Source organism: Bufo gargarizans, chromosome 5, assembly GCF_014858855.1.
Source record: "Bufo gargarizans isolate SCDJY-AF-19 chromosome 5, ASM1485885v1, whole genome shotgun sequence".
NCBI lineage: Eukaryota > Metazoa > Chordata > Amphibia > Anura > Bufonidae > Bufo > Bufo gargarizans.
The window spans coordinates 193,268,326-193,291,118 of NC_058084.1; the positions used below are offsets into that span (position 1 = coordinate 193,268,326).

A 22,793-nucleotide genomic window follows, 5' to 3' on the forward strand; every position below is an offset into this window, starting at 1 on the left:
TGCCCCTGATTTTGTATATGGCCAAAAAATGAACAGACTATTGCTGGTTAAATGCACTTGGTGTGACAGCTTCACCCTGATGTAGGCTTTAGCCAAAAAACAACCACACCATTGAGGGTTAAATGCACTTGGTGACAGGCGCAGCTTGCCCCTGATTTTGTATATGGCCAAAAAATGAACAGACTATTGCTGGTTAAATGCACTTGGTGTGACAGCTTCACCCTGATGTAGGCTTTAGCCAAAAAACAACCACACCATTGAGGGTTAAATGCACTTGGTGACAGGCGCAGCTTGCCCCTGATTTTGTATATGGCCAAAAAATGAACAGACTATTGCTGGTTAAATGCACTTGGTGTGACAGCTTCACCCTGATGTAGGCTTTAGCCAAAAAACAACCACACCATTGAGGGTTAAATGCACTTGGTCGCAGCTTGTGCTGGCGCACCACAAGACACAAAATGGCCGCCGATCACCCCAGAAAAATGTGACTGACAAACGGTCTGGGCAGCCTAAAAACAGTGAGCAATTGAGGATCAGCAGCTCAATGATCCACAGCTGCAGATCGATCAGTTAATCAAGTCCTTTGGAGGAGTTAATCTGCCTAATCTCGCCCTACTGTCGCAGCCGCAACCTCTCCCTACGCTAATCAGAGCAGAGTGACGGGCGGCGCTATGTGACTCCAGCTTAAATAGAGGCTGGGTCACATGGTGCTCTGGCCAATCACAGCCATGCCAATAGTAGGCATGGCTGTGATGGCCTCTTGGGGCAAGTAGTATGACGCTTGTTGATTGGCTGCTTTGCAGCCTTTCAAAAAGCGCCAAGAAAGCGTCACAAAAGCGCCAAGAAAGCGACGAACACCGAACCCGAACCCGGACTTTTACGAAAATGTCCGGGTTCGGGTCCGTGTCACGGACACCCCAAAATTCGGTACGAACCCGAACTATACAGTTCGAGTTCGCTCATCCCTAGTTAACAGCCAAACCAAACTCAATATTTATGGCCCTGATTCTGTGGTTTACAGAAACACCCCATATGTGGTCGTAAACTGCTGTACGGGCACACGGCAGGGCACAGAAGGAAAGGAATGCCATATGGTTTTTGGAAGGCAGATTTTGCTGGACTGGTTTTTTGACACCATGTCCCATTTGAAGCCCCCCTGATGCACCCCTAGAGTAGAAACTCCCCAAAAGCTACCCCATTTTAGAAACTACGGGATAGGGTGGAAGTTTTCTTGGTACTAGTTTAGGGTACATATGATTTTTGGTTGCTCTATATTACACTTTTTGTGAGGCAAGGTAACAAGAAATAGCTGTTTTGGCACAGTTTTTTTTGTTATCTACAACATTCATCTGACAGGTTAGATCATGTGGTATTTTTATAGAGCAGGTTGTCACAGATGCGGCGATACCTAATATGTATACTATTTTTTTTATTTATGTAAGTTTTACACAATGATTTCATTTTTGAAACAAAAAGAAATCATGTTTTAGTGTCTCCATAGTCTGAGAGCCATCGTTTTTTCAGTTTTCTGGCGATTATCTTAGGTAGGGTCTCATTTTTTGTGGGATGAGATGATGGTTCGACTGGCACTATTTTGGGGTGCATATGACTTTTTGATCGCTTACTATTACACCTTGTGTGATGTAAGATGACAAAAAAAGCTTTTTTTACACCGTTTTTTTTTTTTTTATGGTGTTCATCTGAGGGGTTAGGTCATGTAATATTTTTATAGAGCAGGTTATTACAGACGCGGCGATACCTAATATGTATACTTTTTTTAAAAAAAAAATATGTTTTAGTGTCTCCATATTCTGAGCCATAGTTTATTTTTATTTTTAGGGTGATTGTCTTAGGTAGCGGCTAATTTTTTGCGGGATGAGGTGACGGTTAGATTGGTGCTATTTTGGTGGGCATACGCCTTTTTGATCGCTTACTGTTGTACTTTTTGTGATGTAAGGTGACCAATTTTTTTTATTTAGCACAGTTTTTATTTTTTATGTTTTACAGTGTTCATCTGAGGGGTTAGGTCATGGGATATGTTTATAGAGCCGGTCGATATGGACGCAGCGATACCTAAGCTGTCTACTTTTTTCCCCCCTATTTTTTACCAATTTTTTTTTTTACTTTATTTGGGGAAAATTACGTTTTTGTTTATTTTTATTTGAAACTTTAAATTTTTGGGGGAAAACTTTATTTTTTCAACTTTTTTTTACTTTATTTTTTGTCCCACTTTGGGACTTCAACTTTTGGGGGTCTAATCCCTTTTACAATGCATTCCAATAGTTCTGTATTGGAATGCATTGGCTGTATGAGTAATACAGTGTGTATCACTCATACAGCTTCCGGCCTGTGAGATCCAAGGGGCTGGATCTCACAGGCTCATCACCAGAAGGCAGCGCAGATGCCTCAGGAATCCAATTGTACCGCCGCCCGCTGCATAAGGTAAAACCGCAGGTCTGAATTGACCTGCGGTTTGTGGTGATCACCGACACGGGGGGGGTCACGGTACCCCCCCTCCCATTTAGCCATGGTGCCTGCTCAATGATTCGAGCAGGCACCTTGTTCCGGTCACTGCCTGATTGTCACCACTTGACAATCTTTTTGTAACAAACCAGCACAACCAGAACTAGCCTTGTATCTCATTGCTTTAGTTGCTCTCCTAACTTTATTTAAACCTGGCAGCTTAGGGGGTGTGCCCTTTCTCAGGGCGTATGTCCTTTTTGCAGTAGATCCTATCACATCTCAGGAGGTGTCCTTTCTGCTGCAGTTATTTCCCTGCAACTGCCATAGTTTCTAACAGCAGAGAGGGCTGGTGGCAATTGAAGGATGGAGGTGAGCATGGGTGTCCACCTCAGCAAAGTGAAGAGAGGACAGAGAAATAAACCTAAACAGCAGGTGGTGTTATACAGACACATTTAAATGCATGCAATTACAAAAAGTATTCATATCAAGGGACTGGTTTGAAGAATGTAGGATATTTATCATGGAACAAACCCTTTAAGCTGAAACAGCTACCATGATTTTATAAAATTTTTGTCATTTTGATTTTGTTATGACTTTTTAAATAGAATAATTATTCTGCTTGATTGAAGTTCAGTATGTATGCGTATGGATAAACAGAAATCCATATGTGCTGTCAAAACAGTAAGGAATCCTCTTAAATTTTCTGCCTTCTAACTGCATGATGTGATATAATACAATGATGGTTCAGTCCTTTTTGTTCTATTTGCAGATGATGTTTAATAAAACAGTCCAGCGGCCATACAGCTTACATTGAAGATAAATATAAAGTGATTTGTGCCTGTGAAATGGAATGGTTCTGTGATCTACTTGAATAAGCAAAATTTGGCCCGGGTTTTATTTTGTGTGTATTCAAGTTAAATTTTAAGACTGAAACATGATTTGACAATGTAGCAAAGAGACAGCAATTTGACATAGTTTTAATATTTTCACCCTGTAAAATGAAAACTGACTAATAAACACATAGAAACCAGTATACTGGCCTTTTTTTAATGATTTATGGATCTATTTTCTTCTACAGGCTTCATCGGCACTAACGAATATAACTCCACTGGGTTGGGAACTATTTCAAATGACTGCAGCATTTAAATGTTCTGTAGAATGATTCAGGTCTAAAACCTTCCCAGACACATGATGTGCCTATGTGCCAAATTTGGTGCAGTTCGGTCCAGTTTTTTGGCCGTGCATATAGAATGGATTTCATCTATTTCATTTAATGTTTGTGTGTGTCGCTAAAATATATTGACAGTTTCCCTCATAACAGTGACCTCTACAGCACCCCGCCCCCTTAACAGTGACTTCCACAGTCCCTTAACATTGACCCCCCCCCACAGTGGCCCTCCTCCTTAAAATGTGACCTCCACAGCAGTCCACCCCCTAACTTTAACCTTTACAGCAGCTGGCCCCTTTAACATTGACCTCCACAACACCCCATGCGCCCACCTAACAAAAACCTCCACAGCGGCCTGCCCCCTTAATAGTGACCCTCCACAGTTACCTGTTCCTTAACCACCTCCGGACCGCCTAACGCACGGATGCGTCCGGAAGGTGGTTGATTTATTCCTCCTGGACGCATCCGTGCGTCATCTCGCGATAGCCGAGGTTTCCTGTGAACGCGCGCACACAGACGCGCGCGCTCACAGGAACAGAAGGTAAGAGAGTGGATCTCCAGCCTGCCAGCGGCGATCGTTCGCTGGCAGGCTAGAGATGTGATTTTTTTAATCCCTAACAGGTATATTAGACGCTGTTTTGATAACAGCGTCTAATATACCTGCTACCTGGTCCTCTGGTGGTCCCTTTTGTTTGGATCGACCACCAGAGGACACAGGCAGCTCAGTAAAGTAGAAACCAAACACCACTACACTACACTACACCCCCCCTGTCACTTATTAACCCTTTATGAACCACTAATCACCCCTGATCACCCATATAGACTCCCTGATCACCCCCGTCATTGATCACCCCCCTGTAAGGCTCCATTCAGACGTCTGTATGATTTTTACGGATCCACGGATACATGGATGGGATCCGCAAAACACATACGGACGTCTGAATGGAGCCTTACAGGGGGGTGATCACCTCATATACACTCCCTGATCACCCCCTGTCATTGATCACCCCCCTGTCATTGATCACCCCCCTGTCATTGATCACCCCCCTGTAAGGCTCCATTCAGACGTCTGTATGATTTTTACGGATCCACGGATACATGGATCGGATCCGCAAAACACATACGGACGTCTGAATGGAGCCTTACAGGGGGGTGATCACCTCATATACACTCCCTGATCACCCCCTGTCATTGATCACCCCCCTGTCATTGATCACCCCCCTGGTAAGGCTCCATTCAGACGTCCGTATGATTTTTACGGATCCACGGATACATGGATCGGATCCGCAAAACACATAAGGACGTCTGAATGGAGCCTTACAGGGGGGTGATCAATGACAGGGGGGTGATCACCTCATATACACTCCCTGATCACCCCCTGTCATTGATCACCCCCCTGTCATTGATCACCCCCCTGTAAGGCTCCATTCAGACGTCCGTATGTGTTTTGCGGATCCGATCCATGTATCCGTGGATCCGTAAAAATCATACGGACGTCTGAATGGAGCCTTACAGGTGGGTGATCAATGACGGGGGTGATCAGGGAGTCTATATGGGTGATCACCCCTCTGTCATTGATCACCCCCCTGTAAGGCTCCATTCAGATGTCCGTATGTGTTTTGCGGATCCGATCCATGTATCCGTGGATCCGTAAAAATCATACGGACGTCTGAATGGAGCCTTACAGGGGGGTGATCAATGACAGGGGGGTGATCAATGACAGGGGGGTGATCAGGGAGTCTATATGGGTGATCACCCCCCTGTCATTGATCACCTCCCCTGTAAGGCTCCATTCAGACATTTTTTGGCCAAGTTAGCGGAAATAGTTTTTTTTTTTCTTACAAAGTCTCATATTCCACTAACTTGTGTCAAAAAATAAAATCTCACATGAACTCACCATACCCCTCACGGAATCCAAATGCGTAAAATTTTTTAGACATTTAGATTCCAGACTTCTTCTCACGCTTTAGGGCCCCTAAAATGCCAGGGCAGTATAAATCAGTATAAATACCCCACATGTGACCCCATTTCGGAAAGAAGACACCCCAAGGTATTCCGTGAGGTGCATAAAAAAAAATGTCTATGAACTCGCCATGCCCCTCATTGAATACCTTGGGGTGTCTTCTTTCCAAAATGGGGTCACATGTGGGGTTTTTAGGGCGTCTTTTTAGGGGCCCTAAAGCGTGAGAAGAAGTCTGGGATCCAAATGTCTAAAAATGCCCTCCTAAAAGGAATTTGGGCCCCTTTGCGCATCTAGGCTGCAAAAAAGTGTCACACATGTGGTATCGCCGTACTCAGATTAAGTTGGGGAATGTGTTTTGGAGTGTCATTTTACATATACCCATGCTGGGTGAGATAAATATCTTGGTCAAATGCCAACTTTGTATAAAAAAAATGGGAAAAGTTGTCTTTTGCCAAGATATTTCTCTCACCCAGCACGGGTATATGTAAAATGACACCCCAAAACACATTACCCAACTTCTCCTGAGTACGGCGATACCACATGTGTGACACTTTTTTGCCGCCTAGGTGGGCAAAGGGGCACACATTCCAAAGAGCACCTTTAGGATTTTACAGGTCATTTTTTACAGATTTTGATTTCCAACTACTTCGCACACATTAGGGCCCCTAAATTGCCAGGGCAGTATAACTACCCCACAAGTGACCCCATTTTGGAAAGAAGACACCCCAAGGTATTCCATGAGGGGCATGGCGAGTTCCTAGATTTTTTTTTTTTTTTTGTCACAAGTTAGCGGAATATGATGTTGTTTTTTTTTTCTAACAAAGTCTCATATTCCACTAACTTGTGACAAAAAATTAAAAATTCTAGGAACTCGCCATGCCCCTCACGGAATACCTTGGGGTGTCTTCTTTCCAAAATGGGGTCACTTTTGGGGTAGTTATACTGCCCTGGCAATTTAGGGGCCCTAATGTGTTCGAAGTAGTTTGAAATCAAAATCTGTAAAAAATGGCCGGTGAAATCCTAAAGGTGCTCTTTGGAATGTGTGCCCCTTTGCCCACCTAGGATGCAAAAAAGTGTCACACATCTGGTATCACCGTACTCAGGAGAAGTTGGGCAATGTGTTTTAGGGTGTCATTTTACATATATCCATGCTGGGTGAGATAAATATCTTGGTCAAATGCCAACTTTGTATAAAAAAATGGGAAAAGTTGTCTTTTGCCAAGATATTTCTCTCACCCAGCATGGGTATATGTAACATGACACCCCAAAACACATTCCCCAACTTCTCCTGAGTACGGCGATACCAGATGTGTGACACTTTTTTGCAGCCTAGGTGGGCAAAGGGGCACACATTCCAAAGAGCACCTTTCGGATTTCACCGGTCACTTTTTACAGATTTTGATTGTAAACTTCTTCTCACGCATCTGGGCCCCTAGAATGCCAGGGCAGTATAACTACCCCACAAGTGACCCCATTTTGGAAAGAAGACACCCCAAGGTATTTTGTGATGGGCATAGTGAGTTCATGGACGTTTTTATTTTTTGTCACAAGTTAGTGGAATATGAGACTTTGTAAGAAAAAAATAATGAAAAAATCATCATTTTCCGCTAACTTGTGACAAAAAATAAAAATTTCTATGAACTCACTATGCCCATCAGTGAATACCTTAGGGTGTCTACTTTCCGAAATGGGGCCATTTGTGGGGTGTTTGTACTGTCTGGCCATTGTAGAACCTCAGGAAACATGACAGGTGCTCAGAAAGTCAGAGCTGCTTCAAAAAGCGGAAATTCTAATTTTTGTACCATAGTTTGTAAACGCCATAACTTTTACCCAAACATTTTTTTTATCAAAGACATGTAGAACAATAAATTTAGCGAAAAATTTATATATGAATGTCATTTTTTTTGCAAAATTTTACAATTGAAAGTGAAAAATGTCATTTTTTTGCAAAACGATCGTTAAATTTCGATTATTAACAAAAAAAGTAAAAATGTCAGCAGCAATGAAATACCACCAAATGAAAGCTCTATTAGTGAGAAGAAAAGGAGGTAAAATTCATTTGGGTGGTAAGTTGCATGACCGAGTAATAAACGGTGAAAGTAGTGCTCTTAACTGTGACCTCCACATTGGCCTATCTCCTTAACAGGGAGCCCCTCACACCGCCCCACCCCTTAACAGTGACCTCCACAGTGCCCTGCCCCTTAACAGTGACCGTCACAGCACCGCCCCTTTAACAGTCACCTTCACAGTACCCCAACCCCTTAACAGAGACCTTCACAGTAACCGCCCCTTTAACTGTGAATTCCACAGTAGTCCGCTGCCTTTATAGTGACCTCCACAGCGGCCTGCCCCCTGAAAAGTGACCTCCACAGTTCCCTGCCCCTTACCAGTAACCTCAACAGCACCTGCCCCTTTAACAATGAGTTCCAAAATACCCCACTGTCTAAACAATGACCCCCCACAGCGGCCTGCCCCTTAAGAGAGAACTCCACAGTGACCTGCCTCCTTAACAGTAACCTCCACAGCACCTGCCCCTTTAGCAGGTTTTTCCACGGTACCCTGATGCCTTAACGGTGACCTCCACAGAAGCCCACTCCTTAACATTGAATTCAATGGTGTCCTTCCCCTTAACAATAACCTCCACAGCACCCGCCCCTTTAACAGTGAATTCCACAGTACGCCAATGCCTTAACAGTGACCTCCACAGCAGCCCACCCCTTAACATTGACTTCCACTGTGCCCTGCCCCCTTAACGGTAACCTCCACAGCGCCCACCCCTTTAACAGTAACTTCCACAGTACCCCGCTGCCTTACAAGTGACCTCCACAACGCCTGCCCCTTTAACAGTGACCTCCAAAGTATCCTGTCTCCTTAACAGTGATTTCCACAATAACCAGCGCCCTTAAAAGTGACCTCCACCATGCTCCATTGCCTTAAAATGTGACTTCCCTAACACCCAGTCCCCTTAACAGTGACTTCTACAGCACCCTGCCCCTTAACACTGACGTTCATAGTGGACCGTCCTCTTAACTGTGACCTCCACAGCACTCTGCTCTCTTAACAGTGTCATCCACAGCGCCCTGCTCCTTTAAAGGTGACCTACAGCAGTGAAGAAAAATGGCTGAGTTGTTATGGAAACCTGGTGTAAAACTCTGTGCATGTCGAAACTGAAGGACCTGCGGGTCATGTGACTGTGTGTATGGCCTGCAGACTTCTATTGGCCAATGCAGGTCATGTGATGATGCCATATTTGTATTTTTGGGGAATGTCTCAGAAACGGTATGTCCTAGAGAGCTGAGACATGGTCTAAAACCTTCCTGGTCACCCGATGTTCCAAATTTGGTGCAGATCGGTCCAGTCGTTTGGTCGCGCATAAAGAACAGACAGACAGAAACTAATTTTTATATAAATACTAGCAGAAGGACCCGGCTTCGCACGGGTATTTTTCATCTATTTCATTTTATGTTTCCGTGTGTCGTAAAAAGATATTGACAGTTTCCCCCATAACAGTGACCTCTACAGTACCTGCCCCTTTAAAAATGACCTCCACAGTGCCCGCCCCTTTCACATTGACTTCTGCAGTGGCCACCCCTTTAACATTGACCTCTACAGTGCCTGCCCCTTTAACAATAACCTTCACAGTGCCCGTCCCCTTAATAGTGCCTGCCCCTTTAACAGTGATTTTCACAGTGATCGCCCCTTTAACAGTGACTTTTACAGTGATTGCCCCTTTAACAGTGACTTTGACAGTGACCGCCCCTTTGCCAGTGACTTTGACAGTGACAGCCCCTTTAATAGTGACTTTGACAGTGACTGCCCCTTTGACAGTGACTTTCAACAGTGACTTTCACAGTGACCACCCCTTTAACAGTGACTTTCAGTGACTGCCCCTTTAACAGTGACTTTCATAGTGACCGCCCCTTTAACAGTGACTTTAACAGTGACCGCCCCTTTAACAGTGACTTTCAGTGACCGCCCCTTTAGCAGTGACTTTCAGTGACCGCCCCTTTAGCAGTGACTTTCATAGTGACCGCCCCTTTGCCAGTGACTTTGACAGTGACAGCCCCTTTAACAGTGACTTTGACAGTGACTGCCCCTTTGACAGTGACTTTCAACAGTGACTTTCACAGTGACCACCCCTTTAACAGTGACTTTCAGTGACCGCCCCTTTAACAGTAACTTTCATAGTGACCGCCCCTTTAACAGTGACTTTCAGTGACTGCCCCTTTAACAGTGACTTTCATAGTGACCGCCCCTTTAACAGTGACTTTAACAGTGACCGCCCCTTTAACAGTGACTTTCAGTGACCGCCCCTTTAGCAGTGACTTTCATAGTGACCGCCCCTTTAACAGTGACTTTCAGTGACCACCCCTTTAACAGTGACTTGCACAGTGCCCGCCCCTTTAACAGTGGCCGTTTCTTTAACAGTGATTTTTACAGTGACACAGTGGCCACCCCTTTACCAGTGACTTTCACAGTGACCGCCCCTTTAACAGTGACTTTCATTGTTATCGCTCCTTTAACAGTGACTTTCACAGTGACCGCCCCTTTAACAGTGACTTTCACAGTGACTGCCCCTTTAACAGTGACTTTCACAGTGACCACCCCTTTAACAGTGACTTTCACAGTGACCGCCCCTTTAACAGGAACCTTCATGGAGCTCGCCCCTTTAATAACAGTGACCTCCACAGTGCCCACCCATTTAATAACTGTGCCCTCCACTGTGCCCGCCTCTTTAAGAACAGTGACCTTCACTGTGCCTGTCCCTTTAAAAACAGTGACCTCCACAGTACCCACCCCTTTATGCAGTAAAGATAAATGGCTGGGTTGTTATGGAAACCTTGAGTAAAACTTTGTTTATGGCAGTTGGGATTTGAAGAGAAAGACTTGCAGGCTTGTATTGGGGGGGGGGCTCATTTTTTGGGAATACCTCAGGAATGGTACTTCCTAGAGAGCTGAGACCCGGATACCTGATGTACCTGTGTGTCAAATTTGGTGAAGATCGGTCCAGTCATTTGGTCGCGCATAAAGAAAGTCCAGACAGACAGAGACAGACAGAAATTAATTTTGTATGTATATAAGAGATAAAAGACTAGCAGGATGACCGGGCTTCGCATGGGTATAATTTGACTATTTCATTTAATGTTTATGTGTTAGGTTAAAAGATATCCACAGTGTTCTCCATAACAGTCACCTGTACAGCACCCTGCCCTCTTAATACTTATCTCCACAGCACTCCGCCCCTTTAACATTGACCTCCACAGTGCCCCATCCAGTTAACTGTGACCTTACCAAACCCCTGCCCTCATAACAGTGTCCTCCACAGCAGCTAGTCCCATTTACACTGACCCTCCACAGTGTGTTAGGTTAAAATATATCCACAGTGTTCTCCATAACAGTGACCTCTACAGCACCCCGCCCTCTTAATACTGAACTCAAAAGCAGCCCACCCCCTTAACTTTGACCTCCACAGCACCCTTTCCCTTAACATTGACCTCCACAGCAGCCCACCTCCTTAACTTTTGACCTTCACAGCAGCCCGCCCCCTTAACAGTGACCTCCACAGAGGTCTGCCCCCTTAACAATGACTTCCACAGCAGCACGCTGCCTTAACAGTTACCTCCACAGAACCCCACCCACTTAACTGTGAACTTAAGAGTGCCCATCCCCCTTTACACCGACCTACACAGTGATCCGCCCACTTAACAGTCACCCCACAATGCCCCATCCCCTTTAAAGTAACCTCTACCGCGCACTGCCCCCTCAACAGTAACCTGCACAGCGGCCCACCCCTTACCAATGAACTTTACAAGCCCGCCCCCTTAACAGTGACCTCTACAGCACCGCACCACCTTAACATTGACCTCCACAGTACTCCCCCACCTTAACTGTGAGCTCCGCAGCACCCATCTCGTTAACAATGACCTCTACAGCACCCCACCGCCTTAACACTGACCTCCACAGTATCGCGCCCCCTTAATAGTGACCTCCACAGTGGCATGCACCCTTTCTAGTAGCCCTCCACAGTGATCTACCCCTTAACAGTGACCTCTACAGACATGCTAGACAGCTGAACCACTTTCATATGACTTGCCTCCGTAGACTCATGAGGATCTAGTGACAGGATAAGTTGCCAGGTACAGAAGTCTTCTCCAGAGCAGGCTTACCATAATTTTTCACCTTATTGATGAAAGCCCAGGTGCGCTGGGCAGGCCAAGTCGTAAGGATGCCAGACCATCGCATCCCTAGACAGATCTTCTATAGTAAGCTGTCCAAGGCTAAGTGATCACATAAGGGGCAAAAGAAGCTATATAAAGATACACTGAAAGCCTCTCTCAAGTCCCTGGATATCAACTTTACCTAATGGGAATCTCTGGCGCATGATCGTTATACATGGCGTTCCCTGATCCATCATGGTTGCCAGACATACGAATCCAGAAGGACAATCCTAGCACGGCAGAAGCGTACACTTCGTAAACATAAAGCTGCAAATGCAAATGATGAAACAAAAACATCCATATTTGTCTGTTCAGTATGTAACAAAACATTTAATGCTAACATAGGCCTTATTAGCCATCTAAGGATACATTGCTAATGGCCGAAGATCTATCTATCTATCAGATGTCAAGGTCTAGTGTTGAGCGCGAATATTTAAAACGTGAATTTTAATGATGAATATCGCCACTTCGAGAATTTGCGAATATTTAGAATATAGTACTATATATTCGTAATCACGAATATTCTAATTGCGAATTTATTGTGAATTTACTGAATTTATTGCGAATATCAGCACTTAGCAACATAGGAAAATTGCCTATAGGAGTAATGTTGATCGCGAATTTTCGTATTGAGAATTTTATCACTAATTTTCCAATTGCTGATTTTCACAATCAAGAAAATAATGACTGGAGATCTCGAATTCGCGAGTATATGACGAATATTCACCCAAATATTCATGAAATATCGCGAATTTGAATATTGCCCCTGCCGCTCATCACTGTCAAGGTCCTCATCAAAAACGATGGACGAACAACAACAACAATACAATAAAGCTGTGAGCTCCTGTTGGGTAATAATTTTTTGGGGAATATCTCAGGAATGGTATGTTCTAAAGAGCGAAGACCCAGTCTAAAACCTTCCCCGACACCCCGATGTACCTATGTGCCAAATTTGGTGCAGATCTGTCCAGTCGTTTGGCTGTGCATAAAGAACAGACAGAAATTCATATATACATATATATATATATATATATATATTATCCCACTGTCACGGCTGTAAGTGAGCAACAAGAGCGTACACATAGAATAGCAACTGACCGGACCCAAACTAGGGAGGATAAAGGGTGACCCCTGCCAGACCCTAAAAGCTCTCCCTAAGCTGCTATACCCATGTCCGGATCCAAATAGTGGATTCAGACATGCCCGCGTACCTGAGGCTGAAGACCGCTGAAACCCCTACAATAATGGAAGGGGCACGGCCACCGGTGCCCTGCTCAGTATATGGACGGAACCGGGGTCGCCTCGGATCCAGTCAGCAAGTGAAACAGAAACACACAATGTATGAACACTTAACTGAGGTGCTGCAGCCGCAGTGAAAACAGATCCAAAGTCCGCAGACGATATCCGAAGTGCTTGCATCAGCAGAACACAGATCTAGTGAAGAGAAGTCACACAGGTGAAGACACTCAAGCGAGAGATACAGCTCAAAATGAAGAGTATAATCCGCACCTCTACAAAGGAGGAGGGGTGATTTAAAGGCAGCGAAATCGAACACAGGAGGGACAGCTGAGAGGAAGGAAACCAAAAGTAAAGACCTCATCACAGAGGCAGAGAAACAGGGAAGAGAACTCCTCCAAGCTCTAGTAGTGACATCATCACAGGGGTGTGGGAACAGAGCTGTGAGAACGTCTCAAAGCTCTGGTAGTGACAGTACCCCCCCCCCCCCTCTACGGGTGGACTCCGGACACCCAGGACCCACCTTCTCAGGATGAGCCCTATGAAATGCCCTGATGAGGCGAGTGGCTTTAATGTCCGACACCGGAACCCACATCCTCTCCTCAGGACCATAACCCCTCCAAAGAACGAGGTACTGAAGAGAACCGCGGACAATGCGAGAGTCCACAATTCTGGAAACCTCAAACTCCAGATTGCCATCAACCAAAATCGGAGGAGGAGGCAAAGAGGAGGGTACCGTGGGCTGGACATATGGTTTTAAAAGAGCCCTGTGAAATACATTATGTATCTTCCAAACCCGTGGAAGATCAAGACGGAAGGCAACAGGATTGACGACTGACAACATTTTATAAGGGCCACTAAACTTGGGACCCAATTTCCAGGAGGGAACCTTCAGTTTAATATTTCTTGTAGACAACCACACCAGATCACCCACATTCAGGTCCGGACCAGGCATACGTCTCTTATCAGCCACACGCTTATATTTCTCACTCATCTTTCTAAGATTACTCTGAATCTTTTGCCAAATGGTAGACAAAGACGAGGAAAATCTCTCCTCCTCAGGCAAACCAGAGGGAGCCCCTCCCGAGAATGTCCCAAACTGCGGATGGAACCCATATGCACCAAAGAATGGTGACTTATCAGAAGATTCCTGACGACGGTTGTTCAGAGCAAACTCAGCAAGAGGGAGAAATGAACACCAATCCTCCTGGAATGTGACGACCACCCGCCAATCCCGTCGTACTATGCCACAGTTGCCATACAGGTCTCCACTAGAGACTCCTGAAGGCGAATCCACTGTGAGCACAGAAGACGTTTAAGATTGGTTGGTGGGCCCAGAAAGGATGCAATCACGATTGTATGTACAATCGGTAAAAATAAAATTACTGATTTCACGCTGGAAATCAAATTAATTTGCTGCCACCACTCTTCGTATTGAATCGGGGCGAAGAGACCCCGGCTAGCTAATCCTAAAGGGACGAAACGGTTATTTGCAACCTAGCTAGTACATTAACAATTTATAAAAATAACACAATTTGGTAGTATGTCTTCTGAGGACAGAGTTCTTAGCATAGATCAGGTCATCAAGTAACAAGGGCAAAACTGGAACGATGAAATCGTTAGTTTTTATTCTAAAACTACACACAAAAATATATATATTAAAGCTGACAGATAAATATACCGGCCAGGTGAACAGATTGGTTTGGATAGAAATAGTTAGAGGTGGAAGGGAATAGAATGTCTGTAAGTTCAGAATTACCGTGGTAGTGTCCAGTAATAGGCAAAGTCTTTGAAATAATAATCCAAGATGGTGGGGTGCCCGTGTCCCTGCGGGCGGTCGAGATGTTAGACGACGTCAGATGGTAGATGAAGGACGCAGGACCTGAGTGTGTCACTGTTTTTACCTACTCTGAAGCGGGGAGTGGTTATGACACGTTCAGGTCCAGCCTTGGGTAATTGGAACAGGGGCAGTCCTTTGCCCCATAGGGAGAAAATCTGGCAGCATCTTTGCTTTGCCCATTTCTCCATATCCCGTAAGTCCAATCAAGAAATATAGTAGATATTGATCATCAGTACAATTTTACGCATCATCTGATAACAAATACGACTAGAAGATAATACAGGGTGCCCGAGAACCTTTATATCTCAGAGCGGGAATCTCTGATTTGTCCGCGGGTTTCCTAGAAGGTGGGTTAGGAGAACCAAAACCATCTCTGAAAAGATGGTTCCTTTCCCATTTCCATAACCCATGAAATATTAGGAAAATATGGGAAGAATATGAAGTTTATGGATTGGAGGTGACTTTCAGGTCATCTTCCCTCCTGTACCAGCCAGCTGTGTGATAAGGATCTGTCCTTTTCTTCTGAAGCTCGCTGCCCAGGCTAAAGGTGTGAGACCCCTGCTGGTATTGGAGACACTATGGCTGCAGAGAGACCAGGTTTATGAGGTTCTGTCAAGAGAATACCAGATTGATGGGTACTTAAACCTGGCATGGGGCAGGAAGATTCTTTGGCAAGAAGGTGCTAATTGTACCTCTGATCTGTGAGTTACTCCTTTAGTGAAAGAGAAGATTCTTAGTGAAGGCTCTTTTGTCTTTGTGATTGAGAAATATGGCGCATTTGTGATTTCCTAGTATCGCTGTGGATCGCAAAGCGTCACACCTCCCCCCTTTGGAAGATTGGGGAAGGAGTGGTCAGCAAGACTGGGACTAAAGCAATCCCAACTCCCTATTTGAGCTTTCAGGGTCTGGCTGCCTACTCTGTGTCCTAAGTACTGAACCTCTGTCATGGCAATCTGACATTTGTTGGGCTTAATGGTCAGATTGGCAGCGGACAGTCTTCCCAATACCTGTGACAGATGATCAAGGTGATCTTCCCAGGTTGGACTATATATGGCTATATCGTCCGGATAGGCTAGGGCATAACCTTGCATTCCTTCCAACAGTTCATTCATGGCCCGCTGAAAGGTGGCGGGCGCATTCTTCATCCCAAAGGGCATACGAGTAAACTCATAGAGGCCAAAAGGGGTGATGAATGCGGATTTCGCTCTCGCCTCTGGCGCAAGCGGAATCTGCCAGTATCCACGGCTCAAGTCCATGATTGTTAGATAGCTGGCGGACGCCAGCTGATCCAGCAATTCATCAATTCGAGGCATGGGATACGCATCGGTTATGGTGATGTCATTCCGTCTCCGATAGTCGACACAGAACCGGGTTGTCTTGTCCTTTTTGGGGACTAAAACAACCGGGGCGGCCCATGGACTAGAGGATTTCTGGATGACCATTAACTGTAGCATCTCATCAATCTCTCGTTTGATCTCAGCCTGCACTTCGGGTGAGGTGCGATAGGGGCCCTGCCGTAAGGGCTTGTGGGTCCCTGTGTCAACTCGGTGAGCTGCTAGGTTGGTTTGGCCAGGGATGCCTGAGAATGTGGCGCTGTGCGCACTCAGGAGAGTGGTGAGCTGAAGCTTCTGTGGGTACGAGAGGTGGGGGTTGATGTTCCAATCCTCTGCCACGTCTCGTAGCTCTGCTAGCAAGTCTATCAGTGGATCTGGCTCTTCGGGTTCTAGCTGGCTACACACTGCTAATACATACTGCTCCCTTTCCTCGTGTGCTTTTAACATGTTCACGTGGAACAGTTTCTGTCGCTTACCCCCGAGACTCACTAGGTAAGTGACTGGGTTCACCTGTTTCAGAATGGTGTATGGCTCGTCCCAGGCAGCCTGCAATTTGTTCTGCCTGACAGGGAGTAGGGCGTATACCTTCTGACCTGCTGGGTATGACCGCTCTCTGGCATGCTGATCATACCAAGCCTTCTGTTTGGCCTGTGCCTTTGCAAGATTTTCCGTCACTATGGTCATGAGGGACTCCATTTTGTCCCGAAATTTTAGGACATATTCAACCACGGAGACTGCTGAGGGGTCACCTTTTCCCTCCCAGGTCTCCCGAATCAGTTTTAAGGGCCCTCGGACATCTCGTCCATATAGGAGTTCAAAGGGTGAGAACCCAGTGGACTCCTGTGGCACTTCTCTGTAAGCGAACAGCAAATGAGGCAGGTGCCGCTCCCAGTCCTTCCCCTGCGATTCCACGAACGTGGCCAGCATTTGCTTTAACGTTCCGTTGAAACGTTCGCAAAGGCCGTTGGTTTGCGGGTGATACGCACTGGAAGTGGTGTGCTTGATTTGCATCCTCTCACAGAGGGCTTCCATTAGCTCCAACATGAAGCAGGAGCCCTGATCAGAGATCATCTCGGCGGGGAAACCTACACGCGAGAAAATCCCGATCAAGGCGTCTGCCACCGTGGCCGACCTAAGGGAAGACAGTGCTACCGCCTCTGGGTAACGGGTGGCATAGTCCACGACCGTTAAGATGTAGCGCTTGCCAGAACTGCTAGGAATGGGAAGGGGACCAATTATATCCACTGCCACTCTCTGGAAGGGCTCTGTGATCACGGGCAGTGGCTGCAAAGGGGCTTTGCGGGGTCCTCCAGCCTTCTTAACCCTCTGGCAAGTGGTACACGATCGGCAGTACTTCGTTATGTCCGTTCCCATCGTGGGCCAGTAAAAATGGTTCTGAACACGTTTGTGGGTCTTTCTGATACCCAAATGTCCTGCAAGTGGAATGTCGTGGGCTGCTTTGAGCACCTGTGCCCGAAATTCCCTAGGGAGTACCAGCTGTCTCGTGTTCTCACCTGCGCCACCTTTTGTAGGCTGTACAGCTTCACAGTACAGTCGGTCGTTCTCCCAATAGATTTTATATGGAGTGCCCTCCCCTGGAGGCTGGCCAGCTCGGGCCCTAAGTGCCTCCAGACTAGGGTCACCCTTTAAGGCCTGCACGAATGCAGCGCCACCGGTCTCCTCCAGCTGACCAGTGACGTATGAGGTCAGCTGTGGAGAGTTACCTTCAATGCTGGGGTCAGAGGTGGGTGGAGGGACGGCTGGTTCTGTCCCCGCAGCCCCATCTGAGCCCAGGTTACTGGCGACACTGGAAGCGTCTACCAGCGCAGTGACACAATCATCATCATCATCACATGAAAAGGTCTTTCTCGCATTGTTATCCACCTGAGGGTCAGAATCGCCCGAGGGGGTCCCTTCGGTCAGTTCTGAGTTCAGGCGGCTGGCCATAGAACGTGTAATGGCCAGAACAGGTACAGCATCATTTATATCACCATTGCTAACACTAACACACGCATTCGGATCAGCAATGACAGGTGCAGAAGTAGGCAAATGACATTCGGTTGCTTGTACATTTAAATCTGATACCTCCCTAGGTGCGTTAGGGACAGTAGAAATAGCAGGCAAAGTGTCCCCGTCTCCCTGTTTCCCCAAAGGGCTGTACAGTACCTGGTTTTGGTCAGGGAGTCCTGCTTGGGCCTCCTGCGCGCTTGCAGGGTATTCGTAATGGGAAACAAGGGTGCCCAAATCAGTGCCAAGCACTGTGGCAACGGGAATATCATCCAGGACCCCAACAACCCGCTTTTGCCGTCCCATTCCCCAATCAATGGTGACTTGGGCTTGGGCCACATGAGTGCGAGTGCCCCCAACTCCAGTCAGAGCGAGGTACTTTCCTGGAAGGATATCCTTCTCCGTAACAAGATGTGAACGGACCAAGGTTACATCTGCACCGGTATCACGGAACCCGATGACAGTCTGGCCGTTCACAGTGACAGGCTGGTGATTCTGGGATCCGCGGTGCACATCGGGTCCTCCGACCAGCAATACAGCAGATGAGGTAGGTGTGGAAACGTTGGCCCCCTTAGGGCTTGGCGTCGTCGCGGTGCTAGGAGGTTGGGCCGGCTTCCCTGCGTAACAGGTTTGCTTGGTGTGACCGGGCCTGCGACACAGCTCACACCAGGGCCTGGTTGTCTCACGGTTCACAGGGCCAGTGGGCCTGCCTTCTCTCCAGTTCTGGGACATGGCTCTGTCCTGGTTGGGTACTGGAGTTTTGCGGCTGTCAGGTACCAGGGGTTTGCGGATGTCTGATACCACCGGCCTGCGGATGTCCGTCATCACAGGTTTGCGAATGTCCGGTACCCGGGTTGCGACAAACATGTCTGCCAGCTCAGCAGCTTCTTTCACAGACTGGGGATTGCGCTCCAACACAAACTGTCTCACATCTGTAGGGCATATTGCAAGGAGTTGGTCATGGATCATCAAATCCTCAAGGTTAGCATAAGTCTTTTCTTTAAGAATTCTAGTCCATTGGCGGAATGTGGTGCCTAAGCGGCTAGCGACATCCGCGTAAGAGTCTGTGGATCCTTTCTGGATGGCACGGAACTTTCTCCGGTAAACCTCAGGGGTTAATTGGAACTTAGCAATTATGGCCTCCTTGATAGTCTGATAATCGCAATCTTGGTCTGTGTGTAGTTCCGCAAAAGCATCCAGCGCTTTACCAGTCAGCTGAGGCGTCAGGTGTAGAGCCCACTGATCCTCAGGGATGCAGAACTGGCGGCACGCTCTCTCAAACGAGCGTAAATATAAATCAATGTCCCCGTTTTTCTCCATAACTGGAAACCTTGCTTTGGGGACCACGGGTAGAGGAATGCCTCCTGCAGCAGGAGTGTTAGGAGAGGAAGACCGCTCGGCCTGTCTCACTTGGGCCAGTTCTAGTGCACGCTGGTGCTGCAGCGCTTCTCTCTGAAGCTGGAACTGCTGCTGTCGCTCCTCTCTTTCGAGCTGCATCTCCAGGTAAAAACGTAAATCCGCGCCAGTCAGGCCTGGTAACAACTGCTGGCTCATAGGGCCCAAGGCAGTGAAGTTCAGTCCAGAGCTGCTTGTTCCTTGCTGAGGGTTAGCAGGGGCTGTGGACATGCTGTTATCCAGGGTACCGGCATCACCCGGAGCTGAAGTAGCAACATCAGCACTCCCATAGCTGGCGATGCTGGGTGACGTTGAACGAAGGGGCAGCGAAGCCTCCCGCACGGGATTGGAATCCTCCATCGCTTGGCCGTCTCCCTCCGTCAAAGCTTTGATCAGCTGTGATCGATTTTTGTTCAGAATGGCAATGCCTTGTGACTCACACACGGCTTGTAAGTCGGCGACAGACCAACTTAGGTAATTTGGAACTGAATCAGACATTCAGAAAAGAAGAGAAAAAGAATAGGATATAGCAAAGAAAAGGTGGGAAAATGTAAACCAATCTATTCCTATCAATGTGTACCGTTTTGCACCCGGAACACAAGTTCCGCAGGACAGGATACTAAGTAACCGCTGTCCTATTGTTATGATTGCGCAAAAAGCTGAATTTGTCAGTTCTTTGTGCTCTGATCTCCCAAAAGCTGACTTCTGCCTGGTTTTGGGTTCTGCTATCCCACTAGCTGCCACCAATGTGACGACCACCCGCCAATCCCGTCGTACTATGCCACAGTTGCCATACAGGTCTCCACTAGAGACTCCTGAAGGCGAATCCACTGTGAGCACAGAAGACGTTTAAGATTGGTTGGTGGGCCCAGAAAGGATGCAATCACGATTGTATGTACAATCGGTAAAAATAAAATTACAGATTTCACGCTGGAAATCAAATTAATTTGCTGCCACCACTCTTCGTATTGAATCGGGGCGAAGAGACCCCGGCTAGCTAATCCTAAAGGGACGAAACGGTTATTTGCAACCTAGCTAGTACATTAACAATTTATAAAAATAACACAATTTGGTAGTATGTCTTCTGAGGACAGAGTTCTTAGCATAGATCAGGTCATCAAGTAACAAGGGCAAAACTGGAACGATTAAATCGTTAGTTTTTATTCTAAAACTACACACAAAAATATATATATTAAAGCTGACAGATAAATATACCGGCCAGGTGAACAGATTGGTTTGGATAGAAATAGTTAGAGGTGGAAGGGAATAGAATGTCTGTAAGTTCAGAATTACCGTGGTAGTGTCCAGTAATAGGCAAAGTCTTTGAAATAATAATCCAAGATGGTGGGGTGCCCGTGTCCCTGCGGGCGGTCGAGATGTTAGACGACGTCAGATGGTAGATGAAGGACGCAGGACCTGAGTGTGTCACTGTTTTTACCTACTCTGAAGCGGGGAGTGGTTATGACACGTTCAGGTCCAGCCTTGGGTAATTGGAACAGGGGCAGTCCTTTGCCCCATAGGGAGAAAATCTGGCAGCATCTTTGCTTTGCCCATTTCTCCATATCCCGTAAGTCCAATCAAGAAATATAGTAGATATTGATAATCAGTACAATTTTACGCATCATCTGATAACAAATACGACTAGAAGATAATACAGGGTGCCCGAGAACCTTTATATCTCAGAGCGGGAATCTCTGATTTGTCCGCGGGTTTCCTAGAAGGTGGGTTAGGAGAACCAAAACCATCTCTGAAAAGATGGTTCCTTTCCCATTTCCATAACCCATGAAATATTAGGAAAATATGGGAAGAATATGAAGTTTATGGATTGGAGGTGACTTTCAGGTCATCTTCCCTCCTGTACCAGCCAGCTGTGTGATAAGGATCTGTCCTTTTCTTCTGAAGCTCGCTGCCCAGGCTAAAGGTGTGAGACCCCTGCTGGTATTGGAGACACTATGGCTGCAGAGAGACCAGGTTTATGAGGTTCTGTCAAGAGAATACCAGATTGATGGGTACTTAAACCTGGCATGGGGCAGGAAGATTTTTTGGCAAGAAGGTGCTAATTGTACCTCTGATCTGTGAGTTACTCCTTTAGTGAAAGAGAAGATTCTTAGTGAAGGCTCTTTTGTCTTTGTGATTGAGAAATATGGCGCATTTGTGATTTCCTAGTATCGCTGTGGATCGCAAAGCGTCACAGAGGGGTGATTTAAAGGCAGCGAAATCGAACACAGGAGGGACAGCTGAGAGGAAGGAAACCAAAAGTAAAGACCTCATCACAGAGGCAGAGAAACAGGGAAGAGAACTCCTCCAAGCTCTAGTAGTGACATCATCACAGGGGTGTGGGAACAGAGCTGTGAGAACGTCTCAAAGCTCTGGTAGTGACAGTACCCCCCCCCCCCTCTACGGGTGGACTCCGGACACCCTGGACCCACCTTCTCAGGATGAGCCCTATGAAATGCCCTGATGAGGCGAGTGGCTTTAATGTCCGACACCGGAACCCACATCCTCTCCTCAGGACCATAACCCCTCCAAAGAACGAGGTACTGAAGAGAACCGCGGACAATGCGAGAGTCCACAATTCTGGAAACCTCAAACTCCAGATTGCCATCAACCAAAATCGGAGGAGGAGGCAAAGAGGAGGGTACCGTGGGCTGGACATATGGTTTTAAAAGAGCCCTGTGAAATACATTATGTATCTTCCAAACCCGTGGAAGATCAAGACGGAAGGCAACAGGATTGACGACTGACAACATTTTATAAGGGCCACTAAACTTGGGACCCAATTTCCAGGAGGGAACCTTCAGTTTAATATTTCTTGTAGACAACCACACCAGATCACCCACATTCAGGTCCGGACCAGGCATACGTCTCTTATCAGCCACACGCTTATATTTCTCACTCATCTTTCTAAGATTACTCTGAATCTTTTGCCAAATGGTAGACAAAGACGAGGAAAATCTCTCCTCCTCAGGCAAACCAGAGGGAGCCCCTCCCGAGAATGTCCCAAACTGCGGATGGAACCCATATGCACCAAAGAATGGTGACTTATCAGAAGATTCCTGACGACGGTTGTTCAGAGCAAACTCAGCAAGAGGGAGAAATGAACACCAATCCTCCTGGTTCTCTGCCACAAAACAGCACAAATATGTCTCCAGATTCTGGTTGACGCGCT

At 46.6% G+C, this 22,793-nt stretch overlaps 1 protein-coding gene across 1 annotated transcript in view; it reads left to right on the forward strand.

Annotated features, from left to right (window-relative positions):
- The window catches only part of BFSP2 (beaded filament structural protein 2), a 143,628-nt gene extending 140,273 nt beyond the window's left edge, over positions 1–3,355 (forward strand). The window contains exon 7 of the mRNA XM_044295310.1: positions 3,233–3,355. Within this exon, the coding sequence (XP_044151245.1) occupies positions 3,233–3,236 (4 nt within the window). The 3' untranslated portion in view covers positions 3,237–3,355. The remainder of the gene's footprint in view (positions 1–3,232) is intronic.
- Positions 3,356–22,793: the final 19,438 nt, after the last annotated feature.